Source organism: Aricia agestis, chromosome 9, assembly GCF_905147365.1.
Source record: "Aricia agestis chromosome 9, ilAriAges1.1, whole genome shotgun sequence".
In the NCBI taxonomy this organism is placed as follows: domain Eukaryota; kingdom Metazoa; phylum Arthropoda; class Insecta; order Lepidoptera; family Lycaenidae; genus Aricia; species Aricia agestis.
In genome coordinates, this window is record NC_056414.1 from 7758593 (window position 1) to 7780735 (window position 22143).

Below are 22143 nucleotides of genomic sequence, written 5' to 3' on the forward strand. Positions count from 1 at the left end.
TTTTAATGTTATGGCGAAATTAAAATATTACGATTTCTGCTGCACGTTGCGAATTGGGCGTCAAGGCGCGATGCGCGGGTGTGCGTGCGGTAGGGGAGAGATTTAATTATCAGTGCCACAGACTCGCCCGGAGAGTCCACGTAAATATTACCTCGATCGTGGGAATCGCAGACACAATAGATTTTCAATAGTTATGCGACAGCCGGGTGCTGCTTTATTGATTTGATATAGACTATCGTGCTTCATTATTATAATCCTAATTTCAAAAAAGCTTTAAAAGTTATGACTACGAAAGTAATATTTTTAGAACTTTTTAAAATAAGTTTTGAATGACTATTATTTTTGATTGCTATTATAATTAATTAATTTCTTTAACTATAAATCTCCAATAGCGGCAGCCGGCTGCCAGCATAACAATTGAAGATCTATTGTGTCTGCGATACCCACGATGCCGATGCACGATGGAAGTATTAATGCATATTTTTTAATCCACACTATTTCTGCTGAATATAGGCTATATTTAATGAGAGAAAAAAGGGAACCGTATTAAGTGTTAATAATTGTGTGAAAAATCTACCAAAATATTCCTTCTTGCTTATCCATACTAATATTATAAATGCGAAAGTATCTCTGTCTGTCTGTCTGTCTGTCTGTCTGTCTTGCTTTCACGCCAAAACTACTGAACCGATTGCAATGAAATTTTGTACACAGTTATTCTAGAGTCTCAGAAAGGACATAGGCTACATTTTGATGTGGGAAAATATCTTATTTCCATGAAAATATCGATGAAAATGAATTCGCATTGCGCGTGGCCAGCGCTCATCCCGGGGGTGCTGGGTTCGAGTCCCGCAGGCGGAACAAAAAGTTTTCAATGTTCCTGGGTCTTGGATGTGTATTAAAATAAAATTTCAAAAATCTTAAACATATTTTATGTATAATATTATAAAAAATCCAGAAATATATCGATGCAATGAACATTTTAGTTCTAATACGATTCAGCAGATGGCGTTTTAATTTTTACTTGATTGTAACATAGAACTAATCATACTTATTAGTTAGTATGTTTTTGTTTATCTATACTATAATATTATAAATGCGAAAGTATCTCTGTCTGTCTGTCTGTCTGTCTCGCTTTCACGCCAAAACTACTGAACCGATTGTAATGAAATTTTGTACACAGATAGTCTAAAGCCTGAGAAAGGACATAGGCTACTTTTTAACTGGAAAAAGGGGTTGTAAGGGGGTGAAAATTCGTAAATTTGGTCAAATTAAGTTAGTTCCAAAAACTCAAAATAGATGGCGCCAAGAGTCCCCTAGATCGCGCTATCGCTTGCTCATGCGTATTTCTATAAGAGGTGGTACCATGTTGAAATGCGTTTTTCGATTCTTTCGATTGTTATAAGTACACGTTATTAACTAATAACTCACCTACCAACTTAGATATCAAATTCAAAAACAACAGCGCCAAAACTACTGAACCGATTGTAATGAAATTTTGTACACAGATAGTCTAAAGCCTGAGAAAGGACATAGGCTACTTCTTACTGGAAAAAGGGGTTGTAAGGGGGTGTTTATGCGTAAATTTGTTCAAATTAAGTTAGTTCCAAAAACTGGAACAGATGGCGCCAAGAGTCGCCTAGATCGCGCTATCGCTTGCTCATATGTATTTCTATAAGAGGTGGTACCATGTTGAGATTTGCGATTCTTTCGATTGTTGTACATGTTATTAAATAACTCACCTACCAACATAGATATCAGAAACAGTCTACCAATAATAAATAGTTTATGGGCATTGGGCAAAGCTAAGGTTGTGTAATGCATTATGCAGCTAAGTTGTGTAACGCTAAATAAGCTTTAAAATTTGGTATAAAAAAGTTTAATTAAGTAAAAAAAAATCATATTATGTGCACACTACACGGCTGTTTTGGGTATTTTGATTTAAGGGGTACCAGGGTTTTAAAAAGCTTTTGACACCAATTTTGTTGACACCGCGCGCTATAAACTGAAGTCCACGCGGACGAAGTCGCGGGCAACAGCTAGTATTATCATATTTTGTATGTTCAGAAGTAAGTTTGTATGCGTTGGATATTATAGGCTTTCTTACGTTATAGGTTACTCTGGTGTTTATTATCTTCCTTACAGTTCTTACGCCAACGACTTGGCACTATTCTTTTCTCCCTTCTTTTTCCAGCATCACTCTGAGCTTCTGGCCCGTCTAGATGGGAAAAAAGAATAAAACAGAAAGTTGTACTCAATCAAAAACAGATGATATGCTTACTAATAATTTTCATCGTTTTTGTGAAACAAATAATGAGAATATAATATCATTAATGTCCATAGTAAAATTATGTTCGTTATTGTCTGAAATTCCTGTACAGGCGCCCTCAGAGGGTAGACATACTAATTATATTACTCTCATTCTTCTTCATTACACGAAAACATAATTCATTATAATTTATTATACAGCGATATATTTTGTTGTGTCTATTTTATATTTAGATACCGTTATTAACGTTAAATTTGTGTTCTGTTAATATTATTTAGTACCAACGTAGTTGTAAGGGGTCAGTCACACTAAACACAATGCGATGTTGCTTTGCTTTTTAAGAAAGTAGGAACTACTAGAGTTACAAACAAATATTATTTTTTTACTTAACGTTTAAGGCCGGGCGCGCACTAGCGGCCAGGCCGCAGCGGCTAAGCCGCGGCGGCCATCGAGGTATATACTTTAGTAGAGGGGTTCTCAATCTTTCTCAACCTGCGGCGCACTTACACGTCGCAATATTTTATCACGGCACCCTACTCTACCTAGCTATTAGAAGAAGAATAAAGATACATAAATAAGCACCTTTAATGATTATGCAGGTAATTGGTAAATAATAATAAACAAATATTTAATCATCTACCTGCTATACATGATTATAATTTTATTTTATAATATTTGTGGTTTCGGATAGTGATGGAAGATCAACTCATGGCGCGCGGCGCCCCTCTTGCCTTTCCACAGCGCACCAGGGCGCCGCGGCGCACAGTTTGGGAACCTCTGCCGAAACTGCCATGACGCGCACCTGGCCGCCGTGCGGCCAGCGGCCACACCATACTTTCGATGGCCGCTGCGGCTTGGCCACTAGTGCGCTATTGGAAGACAGGCGGTTTATTGCCAAATAGCGCCAAGTCGCGTCACATACGCTGTTTTGTAAACTTCAGTCACAGATGACAGAATGCAATAATATTTTGTATAAAGTATTTAAAAAATCGTGTTATAGATTTTAAATACATAATATATTAACTAGATATTCTAGACCCTACTAGCCTAAAGCAGGGTCAGAAAAAGCTGTGGTCCAATTGTATTAACTCGTAGAAAGTGTAAGGGGCAAAGTTTGATATCGTTAAAAAGATTTGAAGGGTATCTCCATAGTCCATACCTACTTCAATAGCACTCAAACCATGAAATTTATTATGAGGTTTCCTTTCAACGTTATTTCTTATACAAAAGTATTATAGCACCAGAATCAAAGTATGATTTCTTGAATAATGGGGTCCATTCATATAGAAAAGCAGTCAGGTGCGAGTTGGACTCGTGTTTTATTTTACAAAACTAATTAACTTTGTACAAAACATAAAAATAACAGGTTTTAAAATAACTTTCATATAATCATGTTTATTACGGTTTGAGTATGTTTAGGAAATAAAGATCATTATTAGGTATGAAAATTTTGGGGACGTGGAGACGCTGTCGGACCACTTGTATGTCCGATTCAGTGTGTCCCCGGCGAGTCCGACTCGGGCGGTTTCTCGCCTACAGGGAGGTGCACCAAAGTTCTTACGTTGGTCGTTGACCAATCTGGACCCGGAGGCCCTAAAGCAGGCTATCGAAGCGGAGGCATGGACGCCCGGACCCCCGGCACTCATCGATGTGAACGTGGAGGCACGGTGGTTCCGGGAAGCTATGACTAGAATCTGTGATGCTGCCATGCCACGCGTTCGTGGCCCGTCCCCAAGAAAAAACGTATATTGGTGGACGGATGCAATTGCGGAGCTTCGGCGGCGTTGCGTAAGAGCCCCCCGACTATTCCAGCGTCAAATGCGTAGGAGAACGCGTGATGAGTCATTAGAGAGGGGGCTTAGAGCCGATTATAGCGTCGCTAAGAGCGCATTGCATCTGGCCATCAAGCAAGCAAAATAAGCTGCTCGAGTGGAAATGCTGGCGGAACTCGACCGAGACCCGTGGGGGCGCCCGTACCGAATGGTACGAAAAAAGTTTGGCCACGGCCCACCGGTGATTGACACACTGCCTCCGGAGCAGCTACAGTCAATCGTGTCTGCTCTTTTCCCGACTGCTACCAATACTGAGTCACCAGTCCACCCGGAGCTGGAGTTGCCGGATGAGATACCGCCTGCCTCGGAAGGAGAGCTTGATACAGCCATTTCCAGGCTGAGCTGGCGAAAGTCTGCGCCTGGCCCGGATGGAATCCCTGGACGGGTCTTGATGAAGGCTCTGGGACCGTTAAAGGAGAGGTTGCGAAAGCTTCTCAGCGAGTGCCTCACACAGGCGAAGTTTCCCGAGATCTGGAAGGAGGGCAAGCTCGTTCTCCTCCGAAAAGACGGCCGTCCTCTCCTTCGGCTTACAGGCCTATAGTCCTGTTAGACGAGGCTGGCAAACTTTTTGAGAGAGTGATCGCCTCCAGGGTGATTAAACATCTCGAGCGCGCTGGACCGAATTTGTCCGGAGCTTCCGGAATTCGGATTCCGTGCACAACGCTCCACCGTGGATGCGATCCTCGAGGTGAAAAAGTTCTGCACGAAGCAGACAAAGAACGGCGCAGTGGTGTTGGCGGTGTCCTTTGACATCGCCAACGCTTTTAACACATTGCCTTTCGAGGCTATTGAGGACGGGCTAGAATATCACGGACTGCCCCTGTACCTGCGCCGCACCATCAGCGGATATCTAAGGCGGCGAATTATCCTCTGTATGGGTCGAGACGGTCGGGTGGTGCTTCGGATTGTAACGTGGTGCGGTGTTCCACAGGAGTCTGTTCTTGGCCCACTCCTGTGGAACATCGGCTACGACAGTGTCTTGCGAGGTGCTCTTCTCCGCGGGCTACGCATAGTCTGCTACGCAGATGACACCTACATGCTAGCCAGCGGAGCATGCTTTGAAGAGGCGATTCGCTATGCGAGGGTGGGTGCGTCCCAAGCTATTACACGGATCGAGGCGCAGGGTTTGCGCGTGGCCATAGAAAAGACTGAGGCCATTTTCTTCCACGGTCCTCGTAGACGGCCTCCCGATGATACAACCCTCATTGGTGAAGTCAGGGTGCCAATTGGCAGGGAGATGAAGTACCTGGGTTTAGTCCTAGACTCCAGGTGGTACTTCACGCCCCACTTCCGCAGATTGGCACCAAAGCTAAAAAAGACGGCCATGGTTCTTGGACGCCTCCTGCTCAACTTGGGGGGTCCGGGATCCGCCTGCAGGAGACTTTATGCAGGGGTCCTTCAATCCATGGCCCTCTATGGAGCTCCTGTCTGGGTGGATAATCTCAATGCCTTATTGAGGAGTCCGCAGCGAACAATGACCCTGCGGATGATTCGCGGTTACCGGACGGTGGCCACCGAAGCGGCGTTTGCATTAGCCGGTACCCCTCCATGGGACCTGGAAGCCCGTGTGCGTGCGGAAATCTACTCCCGCACTGCAGCAGCAAAGGAAAGAGGGGAACGGGTGCCACCAGATCTGGCAGCCCAATGGCGTCTCCAAGCGCGAATGCTGATAATGCGCACCTAGCAAGACCAAATGGCATCTCCAACTGCCGGTCACAGAGTTGTTGCAGCAATTCAGCCAGTACTGGAGGATTGGGTGGCGCAGCGTAATGGCACTCTCTCCTACCGGATGGTGCAGATGCTGACAGGACATGGGTGTTTCGGTCACTACCTGCACCATACGGCCAGACGGGAGCCAACGCCTCAGTGCCATCACTGTACGGAGGAGGACGACACGGCGCAGCACACGCTCGTTGCCTGCCCAGCCTGGGTCGCACAACGGGCAGAACTCTGTGCCGCTATAGGACCAGACCTGACACTCCCGGACATAATAAGAGCACTAGTCCGGTCGAGAGATGCCTGGCAGGCGGTCTCTACTTTCTGCGAGTCCATCATGACGCAGAAGAAGGCCGCTGAGAGAAATCGGGAAGCTGATGAAGCTGCTGACCCGATAAGGAGAAGACGCGGAGGACGAAGACGCACTCAACATGAGCGTCAACTCTCGCCATAATAGGGCTTGGGCGATGGATTGCGGAATCCGTCGCCTATTGCACGAGCTCTTCCGGTAGAAGAGCGGCCGGAGCCCTGGACCGCTCTCCCGGAGAAAGCGGCAGAAGCCGCGTGGATAGTTCTGCTGGTAGAGCAGATGCCGCTGTCTGGGCTGCTGCAGTTATCGCCTCAGCGATAACTGCAGCAGCCCAGGCGGGTCCAGCGGCTCAGCGACACGCGGAGAGGAGGCACCGTTGGGTTTTAGTGGGTAGCCAAGTGTGCTCCTCCTTACCGTAGCACCCGAGGAGTCCCACATATCCAGGTGGCTCCCCCAGGCTGTCGGGAATGCATGAAGCATTTCCCAACGGCAAAAAAAAAAAAAGGTATGAAAATTTTTACTACCTGCTAGCTGTCTAGCTGTCATGGTTCATGGGAAACAGTCTTCAGCCTAGTGAGTTGTGAGTTGTGACAGACTGACGGGCAGACTTGGAAAGTGGAGACTCGTAGTGTGAAACCCAAATGTATTTTAAATTACCGATGATACACCATTCCGGAATTCTGTTGCTTTATAACTTAAATTGTATGCGTTTGACATTGCTGACGTAATCATGCCGAACTTCCGTCGCGGAACTTCGACATGGTGTGTTTAGACACTTAAACCTACTAAACATAATACAAAACCCCATGCTAAGACCAAACTCATCTTGGGTCATAACGACGATTGAAATCAACCGCAAAAGCCACTTTGTTTGGTTTTAAACGCTGTCCTGGTAACTCAATATTCCACAAACTTGCAAATTCGCGAAAATCTGACAGCTGCAACCCTAGTCGCAATTAACTGTCGCCATGTTCCAATTTCAATCCTCATTGTAAAATCCTGGCTATATTCTAAGCTTCCACAATTATCATTCATTCAGATTTAACATTTTGTGTATAATACACGGCATACTAACTGCTACCTAAAGTAGTTATTATAAATGTCAAATACGCTTGTTAAAAAAGCGTGTCAAAATATTGTTAGGAGACATTATAAAATTATATGGGGTACATAATTTTATTGCGAATACTTCTTATTGATTTCAATGAAACTGGGCGGTAATTTAATTTTAATCACTTTCGGCATATTATACTCTAGTGAACTCTAGTCAATTGTTATGCGGTAACCGGGTGCCGCTTGGGGCTTGATGGGTTATCATTCAAAAGAATCATTGTGCGTGGTGAAAATTAAAAATAGGGCTGGTGTAAGTTGTAACTGTGACAATTGCATTCCATCCACACACATCCTCGTGGTGGTATGTATTTTGCAATAATTTTACAAATGTATCGAAAAAGGCCATACTCATCATGACAAACTATTACTATTAAGCGTTACAAATGTGTCAACTGTTACCAGGAACCAATCCCAAATCATAATACTAATTAACCGATATTGTTTAACTGAAGGCATCACGCCGCAAGGGGAGGTCGGGTCAGATTATCCTCAGACGGATGTAGGGGACTCTCGGGCCTGGACGCAATTAACTGAACATGTTTCAATTTACACTCGCAAATACACCACAGCCATTGTGACGTCATAATGCACGACAGATTAACCTATTGTCTTGATAGTGATGATGAACGGTATAAAATCCATATTGAAATACTGGATATGAAAACCCAAAGTTATATATATTATTATAGCGTAGGCAAAATGATGAACTCACATGTTGCCTACTTTATATTTTTTTAGGCACTTACCCAATCCAAGAAGCCTGTTTTTAAGGGGGGTTACTAACCTACTTCTAGGTATTCCTGTAAGCCAGAATTGGCAGTGGTAAGCGACCGCAAAAATAAGAATTACTCTAAGGGTCTGCGGGGCTAAAATGGTCGCTTTGGAGAATCATTTTATGAATCATAGTATGATTATTTTTTTTAAATCGCAAAATGCAAGTCTGCTTGCAATTCATGTGTAGACATGAATTGCAAGCAGACTTGCATTTTGCGATTTAAAAAAAAATCATATTACGACCTGTAGAGCTCGACAAGGCTTTAAGGCCGCGTTTTAACTAACACGGAGCGGAGCGGAGAGGAGCTTAGCGGTGCCCGAATTGATCAATCGTGCTATTCCAGCGGAATGACAGCGAAGCGGAGCGAAGATTTCGAGCATGGTGATTGGTCAATTCGGCACCGCTAAGCTCCTCTCCGCTCCGCTCCGCGTCAGTGGAAACGCGGCCTAAATGAACGTGGTGAGAAAAGGAACTAACGCTGCCATCATATGAAAACGTCATTTTTGACAGTTCTCCTTTACGAGCATCGCCACCGCCTACGTTCATTTAAAGCCTTGTCGCACTGTAGTAATTCATACCAATTTGACATTTGTCAGTTTGACAGTTTTGACAATTCATTCACTGAATTGATTGAGAGGAATTGCTAAATGTGACCATTTTAGCCCCGCTGGAATCATTAATATTGTTTTGCTACTCAAGGATTAGGATCAAAGAATTTTATGGAACAGTAGTATCAACTTATTGCATGCAGTACAATCACCGGCAGTAAAAACTCGACTATTTTATTGCACCGATCCCTAGGACCAATCAGGCGTTGGTCAGAAACTGTTATCCCCATCGCACCCAGCTGAATTCAATTTGAAAACTGATCTAGGTGCGAGACTGCGATCAAAAAACTACATGGCGTTAGGTACTCTATGTTCGTATTGACGAATTACATTCGCATACAAATACTTGATAATAAACAAAAGAAATACAATTTGTACAATATTTTTGTACAAATTGTATATTTCTATTGCAATTGTGTCATTCCGAAATCGGCATTATTAATTTTCAAAGCTTTTATTGAAAATTAGAAATAAGTATTTTAAATTGGAATAACATACAAAAATCTCAAGAGGCACAAATAAGAAGCGTGGTCCACCGAACAAACACCACGGCCTTACACTTAAATTTGGTAAAATTCTCGTGTCACAATGTTAGGCCGCGTACTCCTCCGAAACAGCTTTACTGATTTTAACCAAATTTTATATGCATATTCAGTGGGTCTGAGAATCGGCTACTGGGTACTTATTATATTGATAAGTGTATTTGTTGAATAAATAATAGTAAATTATTACAACTCGAGACTGACGGCGACCATTGTTTATGCGACGGGATAGCGATGGACCTTGCCATGGTGACATACTTACTTAGTCACTTCAATAAAATAATATGGGTGAAATACTTTATATGGCAAAGAAACGTTTGCCGGGACAGCTAGTTTTTTATAAAAATGCACAGCTCTCGCGGGTGAAATTAATTTCGGTGCGAACAAAGCTACTGGCAATCATCTATGGTCCAAACAACAATACCAGTTAACACTTTATATAACATTTTTATGAAAAATTTCATGATTGGCCCATGATAATGGCAATATTGTCTTTGATCAAAATCATAAATAAAATTTTATCATGTTATAATATGTATGTTGAGTATGAGAACCTACGTTTTATAACTATTTTCTAATATTCGTGAATATTGGTACTCGGCACTGTACAATGTACATTCTCAACATAGTACGTAACAAAGTTTACCGACTTGCCCTTAACTTTAGCATCTTGTGTATAGTTTACTGTAGGAACTAACTGCTATTAGCAAGGGGTATAATTATTTGAATAATGTATATCGGTCTACAAACGCCAATGCCTTTCAAAAAGGGCTAAGATTTCTGTTTAGTTTTAACCCGAATTCTGAACTAACAAAGGGTAGGCTAATAGACTTAATATAATTATTCTTGTTTTATAATTCTTGCTGAAAGCAGACAAATGAAAGGGCTTTAAACATTTGTCCAGCGGCGCGACATCATAATAAATCTAATCTATAAAAAATTGGCCAAGTGCGAGTCGGAGTCTCGCACGAAGGGTTCCGTACTGTTATAGAGCAAACAGAGACCAAAATTGTGTTTTTATATGGGAGTGCCCCTTATTTTTTATTTTATTTTAAAAATTATTTTTAAATATTGCAGTAGACATAATATAATTAAGGCCTTTGTGAAAATATCAAGTGCCTACCTGTTGCCATTATTGATATCGAGCAAAAAAGGCCAAAAAAATATCACGTTTGTTGTATGAGAGCCCCCTTTGAATATTAATTTTATTTTATTTTTAGTATTTGTTGTTATAGCAGCAATAGATATACACAATCTGAGAATGTTTCAGAACTCTAGCTATAGCGGTTCTTGAGATACAGCCTGGAGACAGACAAACGGACAGACAGACATCGAAGTCTCATGAATAGGGTCCCGTTTTCACCCTTTGGGTACGGAACCCTAAAAAAATGGTTCATAAAATTATTAAATGTTGCTGTTTTTTATATAATATAATATAATATAATATAATATAATATAATATAATATAATATAATATAATATAATATAATATAATATAATATAATATAATATAATATAATATAATATAATATAATATAATATAATATAATATAATATAATATAATATAATATAATATAATATAATATAATATAATATAATATAATATAATATAATATAATATAATATAATATAATATAATATAATATAATATAATATAATATAATATAATATAATATAATATAATATAATATAATATAATATAATACAATATAATATAATCTACCGACAGAGGAAGGAGGAAGAGGGTTATTAAATATAGAATCACTGTATAAAAGCCAAATTATTAAATATAAACAGCATCTAAAAAATGCGCGTGATTACAGTTAATGATCATGATAAAAATATAAATAAATACTCAATAAATGTAAATGCAGAAGAATATGTAAGAGAAATAGGATTAAATGGAAGAGATAATATAAATGAGACGGATATTAAAAAAGCTATATTAAAAAAGAAAATACATACCTGGAAGTCGAAACCCTTGCGCGCACAATTCCATAAACAAGTCCTAGAAAAGGAAAATATTGACAAAAATCTCTCGTTTAATTGGATCAAAAAACTATTTTTTTACGTCCGTGCAAAAAACAAATGATATCCCCTTCACTAGAAGCTGCTATTTTTGCAATCCAGGACCAATCTATAATAACTAAACAGTTCGAACGAGATATACTAAAGAAAGAGGTAGATGGAAAATGCCGAATATGCTTTACCAAAGATGAAACAATCCAACACATAGTTTCAGGTTGCGAAAAATTAGCAGGAATACAGTACACACAAAGACACAACAATATCGTTCAATATATTTACTGGGCCCTAAGCAAAAAACACAATTTCAATACAGAGCAGTTATGGTGGAGAGATAAGCTCACACAACCCCAAGTTAAAGAGAACGATACAGCCAAACTCATGTGGGAGATGCCAGTACAGACAGACGTACAAGTTATCCACAATAGACCGGATATAATATACATAGACAAGCAACAAAACATCACTTACCTGATAGATGTCACAATACCCACCGACTACAATATTGGCGCTAAAGAAATGGAAAAATTAACCAAGTACCATCTGCTGAAAAAATAAATAACTAGACTCTGGAAAACCAAAGCCATCATCGTACCAATTGTAATAGGAGCAACAGGAATGGTCGCCAAGAGCATCCGTAGATACTGTGACACACTGGATGCTAAATTGGATCTAACCATAATGCAAAAACAAACAGCTATTTACACAAGTACAATTGTTTCAAAAGTTTTGGGAAGTAACATACTAACAGTCGAAGGCGAATCCGCAGTACCCTCTCCCTGAAGGTTTCGGGGCGGGACTGAGATGAATGCCAGCGAGAGCTGTGAGAAGCCAAACTTCACTCCGAATAATATAATATAATATAATATAATATAATATAATATAATATAATATAATATAATATAATATAATATAATATAATATAATATAATATAATATAATATAATATAATATAATATAATATAATATAATATAATATAATATAATATAATATAATATAATATAATATAATATAATATAATATAATATAATATAATATAATATAATATAATATAATATAATATAATTGGTTTGTATGCGAATTTAGTGGACTGTATTAGGTTTAAAAATTTATAAACTATGAATCGTTACCACACCACAAGTTAACATCTGCTGCTGCATGAATACACCAATATAACAAATTAGAGATCTTACCTTGGATGGGAACAGCGGATTTTCAGCGTCACATGTATAGGGGGGCCCCCTTTTTTAGCGGTTATAGAAAATTCGCGGCTTTTAGCGTAGCGCGGTGCGGTGCGCGGAGCGCGGCTCAAGCGGAACAGAGGAACTTCACTCTTTCAGTCCTGCGGCCACGTTTTGCGACGAACTTCACTATTGGCGCAAGTGGCGCCAAACTCGCGTAGCGGATATCGAGGGAAAGAGAGGATTATTAGGATAGGATCGATAAGACCTCGTCCAATGTCATAACAGTGCACAAACACAACAACAGATGGCGTTATAAATTATATGCGGCAACAATTCATAGAAATATAACAAACGGCGCCTTCATCCTCCCCCCCTTGAAAGGGATAGTCTTATCCACTTTCAAAATATAAATTAGCTAATGTTTAAATGCGTTATAATTAAGCGGTTATTATACGAGAAACAAATTAAATTAACGCGAGTTCACCCGAGTGAAATAGTTAACAAAATAACTTAAATAATACTTATAGACTACGAATAGAGAAAATGTTACATTTACTGGGTAGGTAATGGACAAAGCTTAGTAACGGAGCGACGAAAAACACCGGTTTTTGTTTTAACATCTACCACACGTACAACTCCGTCAGCGCCGGGATAAGTCTTGACGATAATACCGATTGGCCACTGTAATGGCGGAATATTATTTGTATTAATCAAGACAATTGTACCAGTACATATTGACTTGGATTTCTGTATCCACTTTTGTCTACTCTGTAACGTGTTTAGGTATTCTACTCTCCATCTATTCCAGAAGGATTGAACAATTTTATCTATCAGCTGATACTTTTGTAGCAAGTGTTCGCGGTCATTATTATAATCAGTATGTTGCAATGATTTAAGCGGCGTTAAAGTTAAAAAATGAGCGGGAGTTAAGGGTTGCGGATCATTTGGATCCGAACTGAGTAATGAAAGCGGACGCGAATTGAGTAAAGCTTCAATCTGAGTAAGTACGGTTGACATCTCTTCATAAGTTAATAATTGATTGCCTATAATTTTATTTAAGTGTGATTTGATACATTTTATATTACTTTCCCAAATACCACCGTGATGCAGCGATTGCGGCGGGTTAAATTTCCAATTTATACGGTTTTCAACTAAAACTGTGGAATATTCCTTATTGTATTCCGGCGAGTTAATTAAATCATATAGAGCGTTAAGATGAGATCTAGCACCGATAAAGTTAGTACCACAGTCAGAATAGATAACACTGACTGGTCCTCGGCGGGACAAAAACCGTTTTAAAGCGTTTAAAAACGTTGCCGTTGATAAATCGGATACAAGTTCAATGTGAATAGCGCGCGTTACTAAGCATATAAACAAACAGATATATGCCTTACAGGAGCGTATTCCACGCTTGCGATAAGGGATAATTTGAATAGGTCCCGCAAAGTCCGTGCCACAATGGGAATATGGTTTAGATTCGCGAACACGACAAGCAGGCAAATCGCCCATTAGCGGAAATTGTGGTCGCGGATTAGATTTAAAACATAGGTTACATTTACTAAGTCGCCTTCTTATAACGTTGCGAGCACCAAAAATCCAGTATTTCTGTCTCATTATTGAAAGTAAAAGACCAGGTCCGGTATGTAGATTGCGCTTATGTTCGTAATCGATAATTAGATCAACAATATGATCCTTTCCTGGCAATAATATTGGATGTTTGCTATCGTAATCGAGATTTGTGTTCGCAAGCCTTCCGCCTACACGAAACAGGCCTTCGTCAACATATGCGTTTAACTTAGCGAAAGATTTAGGCAAATTACTATTTGACAAATTAAGTTTAAATTCTTCGGAAAAATGAACACTTTGTACATCGCGTAAAATTGCTAATTCTGCATAATTTAGCGAATGTATTGTGTACGTTACAACGACTGCGATATGTATCTTGAACAGTACTTATTAATTTAGATAACATTAAAGCGGCATTTAATTCTAATCTAGCGAGCGTGATTTTTGTTTTAGACGGCGCTACTCGTGACTTAGCACACAGCAAGCTAACCATAGATCGGCGAGTTTCTTTACAATAAAATGAAGATAAACTACTCCACCGTATGCGCGCTCGCTTGCGTCGGCGCAACCGAAAATGGTGAGAGTTACATGCGGTTGAATACCTACAAATCGCGGAATTATAATTTGCTGTAAACAAGGCAACTCATTTACGAAAGTGTTCCATAAAGAAATTATATTTGCGGGCGGTGGGTCATCCCATTCTATATGACTTTCCCATAGCGATTTAATTATTAATTTTGCTAAAAGCGTGACAGGAGCTACGAATCCCATCAAATCCCAAATCCTAGCCACAAATGAAAGGATGTTACGTTTAGTACACTTACGGTCATCCTCTGTAACGCGAAAACAGAAATTATCTGAAGCGGGCGACCACTGTAGGCCTAATATTTTAAGGTTTCCGTCTGAACCTATATCAATTAAATCGGTCACTCTAGCCTCAGAAGGCATAGCACCAAGAAAATTTGATGAATTACTAGCGAATTTGACTAAGTCAAATCCGCCGGCGGCGAACAAATCAATCAGCTGTTTTGACGCGGTTATAGCTTCAGCGGTATTTCTAAAACTCAGGGCAACATCATCTGTATATATTGCGTCCTTTTCTAAGGCTGCAACCGCAATAGGAAATCGTGAACGTTCATCGTTCATAAGTTGACGTATTACGCGCATGGCTAAGTACGGACTACATGTCATACCAAAAGTTACTCTATTAAACTGATACAATTGAATAGGCTCATTCGAGTTAAATCTATACAAAATTCTTTGATATTGTCGAAAGGACTCTTTAACTGTCACTTGTAAAAACATTTGTCGAATATCAGCGCTTACCGCGACCGGAAACAGTCGGAAATTTAAAATAATTCGAAACAAATCCGATTGTAAATTTCTTCCCGTGTGTAAAATATCATTTAACGAAATACCTGAAGATGTTTTCATACTAGCATTTAAAACCATTCGAACTTTTGTTGTTAATTTATCTCCTCTGACTACAGCGTGATGCGGAATTACATAATATTGATTCGAATTAAGCGTGTTGTTATTTACAATTGTAATATAACCCTTTTCTATATACTCATTTATTATTTTATCGTACTCACGTTTAACTAGCGGATTTACTGACAAACGGCGTTCGAGAGATAAAAAGCGGCGCTCGGCGATATGCCTAGACTCTCCTAGCGACGCGGGGTCAGCCTTAAATGGTAGCGCGACCGAGTACCTACCATTACTATCTCGCGACGTAGTCTGTTCGAAAATATTTTCACATTCTTGTTCAGCGGGAGTTAAATAATTATCACTAGGTAATTCTTCCGTATCAAAGAAACGGGAAATACAATTTTCAAACGTACAATTAAAATTACAAAAGAAAGTTTGAGCGCGATCGTCAGTTGACGCGGTCTGAGCTTTGCCTAGAATCAAAAAACCGAGTGTAGTTTCTATAGCGATAGGTTCGTTTGAACCGCGAGAAAACTTACGTTGTAACAATATGCGAGCGAATACTTCACAACCGAGTATCATATCAATCGTACCGGGCTGGTAATAATAATTATCTGCGAGCGGCAAATCCTTTAAATAAGATAGCGAAGAAATGTCAACTTTACATGAGGGCAATTCACTAGTAATTCTATCAACCACGTAAGGCTGTAAATCAAACCGAACCTTATCATTTAAGCGAGAAATTAATTTTAAATTTGTTAACCCGCAGGGGTTATTCACAACATCACCTAAACCAGAAACTTGAGCGTTTTGAGCGGAAAATAGCGGTAAATTTAAGCGATCACAACATTCACGCGTAATTATATCTTTCATAGAACCAGAATCTATTAAAACACGAATAGGTATTAATTTTTTCGTATCAAACTGTTGGGCGTAGCATACCGCTGTACCTAAAAGTACAGTTTGACAATTATTGTAAATGTTACGCGAAGGGTCAATGACCTCCGAGTGCGTATTCGTAACACAAAGCGAAATATTTTGATTGTCTCGTGCGGAAGCGAAATTAATTTGTTGCAGATCCTCTGACTTAGAAGTGCGTGCGGGCGGGAAATGCGCGGGTGCGTCTGCAATATGCGCGGTTTGTGCGTATGCGTGGGGAGCGTGTTCTTCATAAGAAGCGGGAGCGGGAGGGTATGCGGGAGGGCGAAGCCCTAAAGAGAGAGAGTTGCTGCGTGTACTTACGCGGGGAGGGGAATTCTCATATGCGGGAGAATAAGAGGGAGAGTTGTTGCATGTATTTATGCGGGGAGCGGAATTCTCATATGCGGGAGAATAAGAGGGAGCGTTGTTGCATGTATTTATGCGGGGAGCGGAATTCTCATATGCGGGAGAATAAGAGGGAGCGTTGTTGCATGTATTTATGCGGGGAACGGAATTCTCATATGCGGGAGAATAAGAGGGAGCGTTGCGTGCTTCTATTCGGGGAGCGTGCGAGTAGGCACCAGCGCTGGCGCGCGGAAGCGAACTATTATAGCGAGCTGCAGCTGCGGGCGAGCGGGAAAACATTGCGATATGTTTATCATTGCGGTTATGATTAGGTTTTGCGGGAGTATTTAAATTATTGTTATGACCTTCAGCGTGAGTCATTGTATTAGCGAAAGCTTGTTTTGTAGAATCCGAAAAATGTATAAGCGAGTGATGATTACGCGAACAAAAACGACAACGTTTAATAGAATTACAATCTACTATTGAATGACGGTGGCTAAGGCAATTAAAACATAATTTATTAATTTTCGCGTACGTATAACGTTCAAAGGGATTTAATGATGTAAATTTAGGACATTGATACAACTGGTGTTTATCAACATTGCAACAATTACATTTTAATGATTTAGTTTCATTAAATGCGTATGGAGACGGTGAATCATACCTACTTTGAATGTTGACAAATGTTTTAAACGTTTTATTCTGTGTCGCGGCGCGAGTTTTGTAAGAATTAGTATTGTTATTGTTTTGTGAGCTAGAAAACTTTACAATATTATTAACATTGGTGCGACTTAGAACGCGATACTGGTCTCTGATAAATTTAATTAATTCAGATGATGTTGGGAATTCTTTGTTTTCTCTAATATGCATTTCAAAACACTTAACAGTTTCTAAATCTAACGATCTCAATCCTAAGTGAACAAACATGAACTCAGCTAAATTTGTTATATCGATTTGTTTTAAAGCGGACACAAGCGTCGAGTATTTATCTACAAAACCCTCCAAAGCGGCCGGAGTTGCGGTATTTATTACTGGTAATTTAAGAAGTTGGTTAAAATAAGACACTGCAAGTGAACGTTTATCGTTATATTTGTCACAAAGTGCGGACCATAATAATGAATAATTGTCGCCCGTAGGTAAAATTCCTTTACTTAAGTCGAGCGCGTGCCCCGTTAATCTACCAAGCAAATATTGCATTTTCTCTGAGTTGGATAAAGTATTATTACTATGTATTATGTTGTGGAAATTTTCATAAAAAATAGACCAATTTTGAATGTCCCCGTTAAAAGAAGGTAATTCTAATCGCGGCAATCTAATTTTAGAATTATTGTCGTTATCATGATTACAATTCGATTTTACAACGCTTTCTTTTGATTCTATGGTGGAGCGGTTGGCTACTTCAATTTTGACTCGATTATACAAGTCATCAAATGCGAAAATTTGCTGAAAATCAGGCGATGCGTTAGGATCAAGAATTAAAGTTAACTCATTTTTATTATTAATTGCGGAAATAAATTCGGCGCGGATACTATCTATAGTTACGCAATTGGTTAAAAAATCTTGCGAACTTCTAGTGGGCGCGGTCGATATTGGAATCGAATCAAAAACAGATTGCATACGTTGAAAATACGCAGCGGCTTTAATTTCAGCGAGTTTTAAGTTCCGTTCGCCTGCCATTTTTGCTGAAGCGTCAGCGTGCTCATGGCTTCGCGTCGTCGCCATTTTGTTTTACACAAATTATACGAGAAAAAGCGAGTTTGCGGATAAATTTAACTAAAAAACGCGGTAAATAACGCACAAATTAAGAATATTCTTGTTAAATAAAACGCTTGAGTCACAGACACGAACTGAACTTTATTTTTTAAAAGTTATGTCAACTGTCAAGTATGGCACAGATACAATTTACATACTTATTACTTTATGACAGATGACGCTACTATATTTATAATTATGTGTGATATTGTCGATACTAAAATAAACATAAAATAACACCCCCACTTATCGCAATATTCACACTTAAACTTTACACTGAATAATAGTTATTCTATACAAACAATGCCAAGAAGCAACATAAATTTATAATGTTTGGCTGAACATAAACTTTTGGTTAAAATGTCAGCCGGCATATCAGCTGTTGGCAAATACAGTATTTTAACAATTTTGTCTTTTACTAAATCACGACAAAAATGATATCTGATATCAATGTGCTTGGTACGTTTATGAAAGACTGGGTTTGCACATAGCTTTTGTGCACCCTGGTTATCATTGAATAGACTGATTGTGTACATCTTATTGGTAATTTCATATTGCAATCCTTTTAGATATAATGCTTCCCTACATGCCTCTGATAGACCAATATACTCAGATTCAGTGCTAGAGAGGGCTACACATTTCTGTTTCCTGCATTCCCACGATATAACACCATTAGATAACAAAAAACACATCCCAGTATATGATCTCCTATCTACAGAATTGGAGGCCCAATCAGCATCAACATAGCCTGTTATTTCTGAATTACCATCTTTACAATATTTTATTCCATAACATTTAGTTCGTTTTAGATATTTTAATACTCTCTTTGCATATTCCCAATGTGCCGTTGTATGACAATTATTAAATTGACTCAAAAAACTTATAGCGTAACTAATATCTGGCCTAGTTAATACTGACAGGTACATCAAACTACCTATGAGTTGTTGATAGGGCACTTGACTATTTATATCCACTTGACCTTTAACCAAATTAAGTTTAACCTCCATTGGAGTATCGATAGTTTTACAATCAGTTAAATTAAATTTGTTCAAAAGTTGTTCAATATAATCTTTCTGATTCAAGGTTACATATCCTTTATCTTTATTAAACTTCACATTCATTCCGAGACATTGTTTGACTTCACCTAAGTCCTTAATGCTAAACTTATTAGATAACATTTGTTTTAATTTATTAACTTCAATTTTATCATTGGAAAAGATAAAGAAATCGTCGACATAGACTGTTACAATGGTCTTACATTTATTATTATCTTTAATGTACATACATGGCTCTATTTTTGACCTTTTGTAACCATTACTGACCAGACAGTCATCAACCTTTTTGTTCCAAGCTCTAGAAGCCTGTTTCAGTCCATAAATTGCCTTTTTAAGTTTTAACACTTTTGAAACTGAACTATTACTATTATAACAATCTGGCATTTTCATGTAAATTGTTTCCTCTAAATCGCCATTCAAGAATGCAGTCTTTACATCTAGATGATTGACATCTAAACCTAACTTTATGGACAATGCAAACAATAGTCTAAGCGTTGTGTGTCTCACCACAGGTGAAAAAGTTTCCGTATAGTCTATACCATGTTTTTGGGTAAACCCCTTTGCGACTAGACGAGCACGATAACGCACTTTATTTTCACTATCATACTTTTTCCGCAAAACCCACTTGCACTGCACTATAGTACCATCTTTTGGTACATCTACAAGTTCCCACGCACTATTATTCTCAAACGATTGTAACTCGTCCTGCACTGCCGCTAACCACTGGGATTTTTCAGGACCCTCCAATGCTTCTTGTAATGATATCTCACCTGTGAATATGTTATCATTTTCTACACAAGTGGCGAATCCAAATCTATCCGGCTGCTGCCTACGCCGAGAACCTCTGATCATGTTGACATTGTTGAATATAATGGAGTCTTCACTGTCTGCAACAGACTCAGAGCTATATTCTAGAGTATCATCTTCACAAGGTACATACAGTTCACTGCTGTCATCTGTGTTCAAACTCTCTGATTGTTCAAGTGAATCTTCTTGAAGAGTTGAATCTTCTTCCCCCACTGGAACTAAGCTCACCTCATCTGAACAATTTTCCCGTACCTCCATGATATTCTCAGCCTCTGTCTTCTCCAATATTACCACATCTCGACTGGTAGTGATTACATCAGTCTTCGGATTATAAACCCTGTACCCCTTTACATCATTGGAATAGCCGACAAGGATACATTTTTCTGATTTTCTGTCCCACTTTAATCTCTTTTGTTTGGGCACATGTACCATGATTGTACTGCCGAAAACACGTAAATGACTTACATCAGGCCTTGTGCCTGTCCATATTTCATAAGGAGTTTTATAATTTAATGATGTTGCTACAGTCCTGTTCTGTAAGTAGACAGCGGTATGTGCCGCCTCTGCCCAAAACCGTTTCTCGAGACCTGCATCGAATAATAGACACTTGGCTTTCTCAACAATTGTTCGATTGTATCGTTCTGAGAGACCATTCTGCTCAGGTGTGTATGGGTTGGTTTTCTGATGTACTATCCCATGCGACATCAAAAAATGATCAAATTTTCTATTGCAGAATTCTGTCCCATTGTCACTTCTCAATATCTTAATGCTGCGATTTAGTTGATTTTCAACTTCTGCTCTATAATGTTGAAAACATTTCAATGCTTCGTCTTTCGTTTTCAAAAAATAAATATATGTCATACGACTGAAATCGTCTATGAACAGCATAAAATATCTAGATCCACCTATAGAGCGGTTCTCCATCGGGCCACACAGATCAGTATGCACAATATGCAGCAACTCAGTACTTCTGCTACCTTCTTTGGAAAAGGGTAATCGGCTCTGCTTGCCCTCACAGCATGCGATACATGATGACTTTGATATATCAGTCTTATTATCAAGAGTCAATCCCTTTACAGCATCTTGCATCTTGTTCAAGTACTGGCTGTTGACATGACCTAGACGTCTATGCCAAACTTCACTTGAAACCATCACCGCAGCTGATGAACAATTTTCAGGCATTCTAAGTTTATACACCCCATTCAATAGACTTGCTGTAGCTACCAGTACTCCTGTTTGATTGAAAATTTCACAACCATCATTGTTAAATGAAACTTTGTTTCCTTTGGATATAAGTTGACTAACAGAAAGCAGATTTGTAGTCAACTTTGGCACACATAACACACCTTCTACTGTAATATCGTATTCACAGTTGTGCGTCTTTGTCGTAATCTGCACATCTCCGCTACATAATACAGATACTTTTTCTTTGTTTGCCACGACAATTTCCTTGATTTTAAGATCCCGTGACACATTTGATAACCATTCCTCGTTCGCGGTAAGATGCACGCTCGCCCCGGAGTCAATATACCAATCGTTCTTGCAAAATTCACCATTTAGAAACACGGCGCTAAACGCATTACTGCTTGAACGTTCATTTTTGTTTGTATTCGACACATTTTTGTTCGAAAATGTGCACTGGTTACGGTAATGCCCTGTTTGTTTACATTTATAGCATGTTATGACTTTTGGTTTTGACTTTGACATCTGGGCGTTGTCTTTGGTCGCAGTGTGGCCAACATTCCGGTTCTTCTTGTAACTCGCGAATGCGCCACCGGAACTGAAAGCGCTAGTGTTGTCACCGCCATTTTCACTTTCTTCCATGTCCAACAACTTGGTTTTAATGGCGTCTGCTGTCAATGGTATGCCGCAATGCTCGATCGCCATTATCAT

General features: G+C 39.2%; 2 protein-coding genes across 2 annotated transcripts; one reads left to right on the forward strand and one right to left on the reverse strand.

Annotated features, from left to right (window-relative positions):
* The first annotated feature begins 5791 nt into the window (after positions 1-5791).
* LOC121730688 lies at positions 5792-6268 on the forward strand. The gene has a single exon (XM_042119828.1). The coding sequence runs from the start codon at positions 5792-5794 to the stop codon at positions 6266-6268; it is 477 nt and encodes a 158-aa protein (XP_041975762.1).
* An 8255-nt stretch (positions 6269-14523) lies between these two features.
* LOC121730689 lies at positions 14524-22137 on the reverse strand. Its single transcript, XM_042119829.1, has 4 exons — positions 21950-22137; positions 20214-20689; positions 14693-15843; positions 14524-14541 (listed from the first exon to the last, which is right to left on the reverse strand). The coding sequence occupies exons 1-4, from the start codon at positions 22135-22137 to the stop codon at positions 14524-14526; spliced, it is 1833 nt and encodes a 610-aa protein (XP_041975763.1).
* Between the last annotated feature and the right edge of the window lie 6 nt (positions 22138-22143).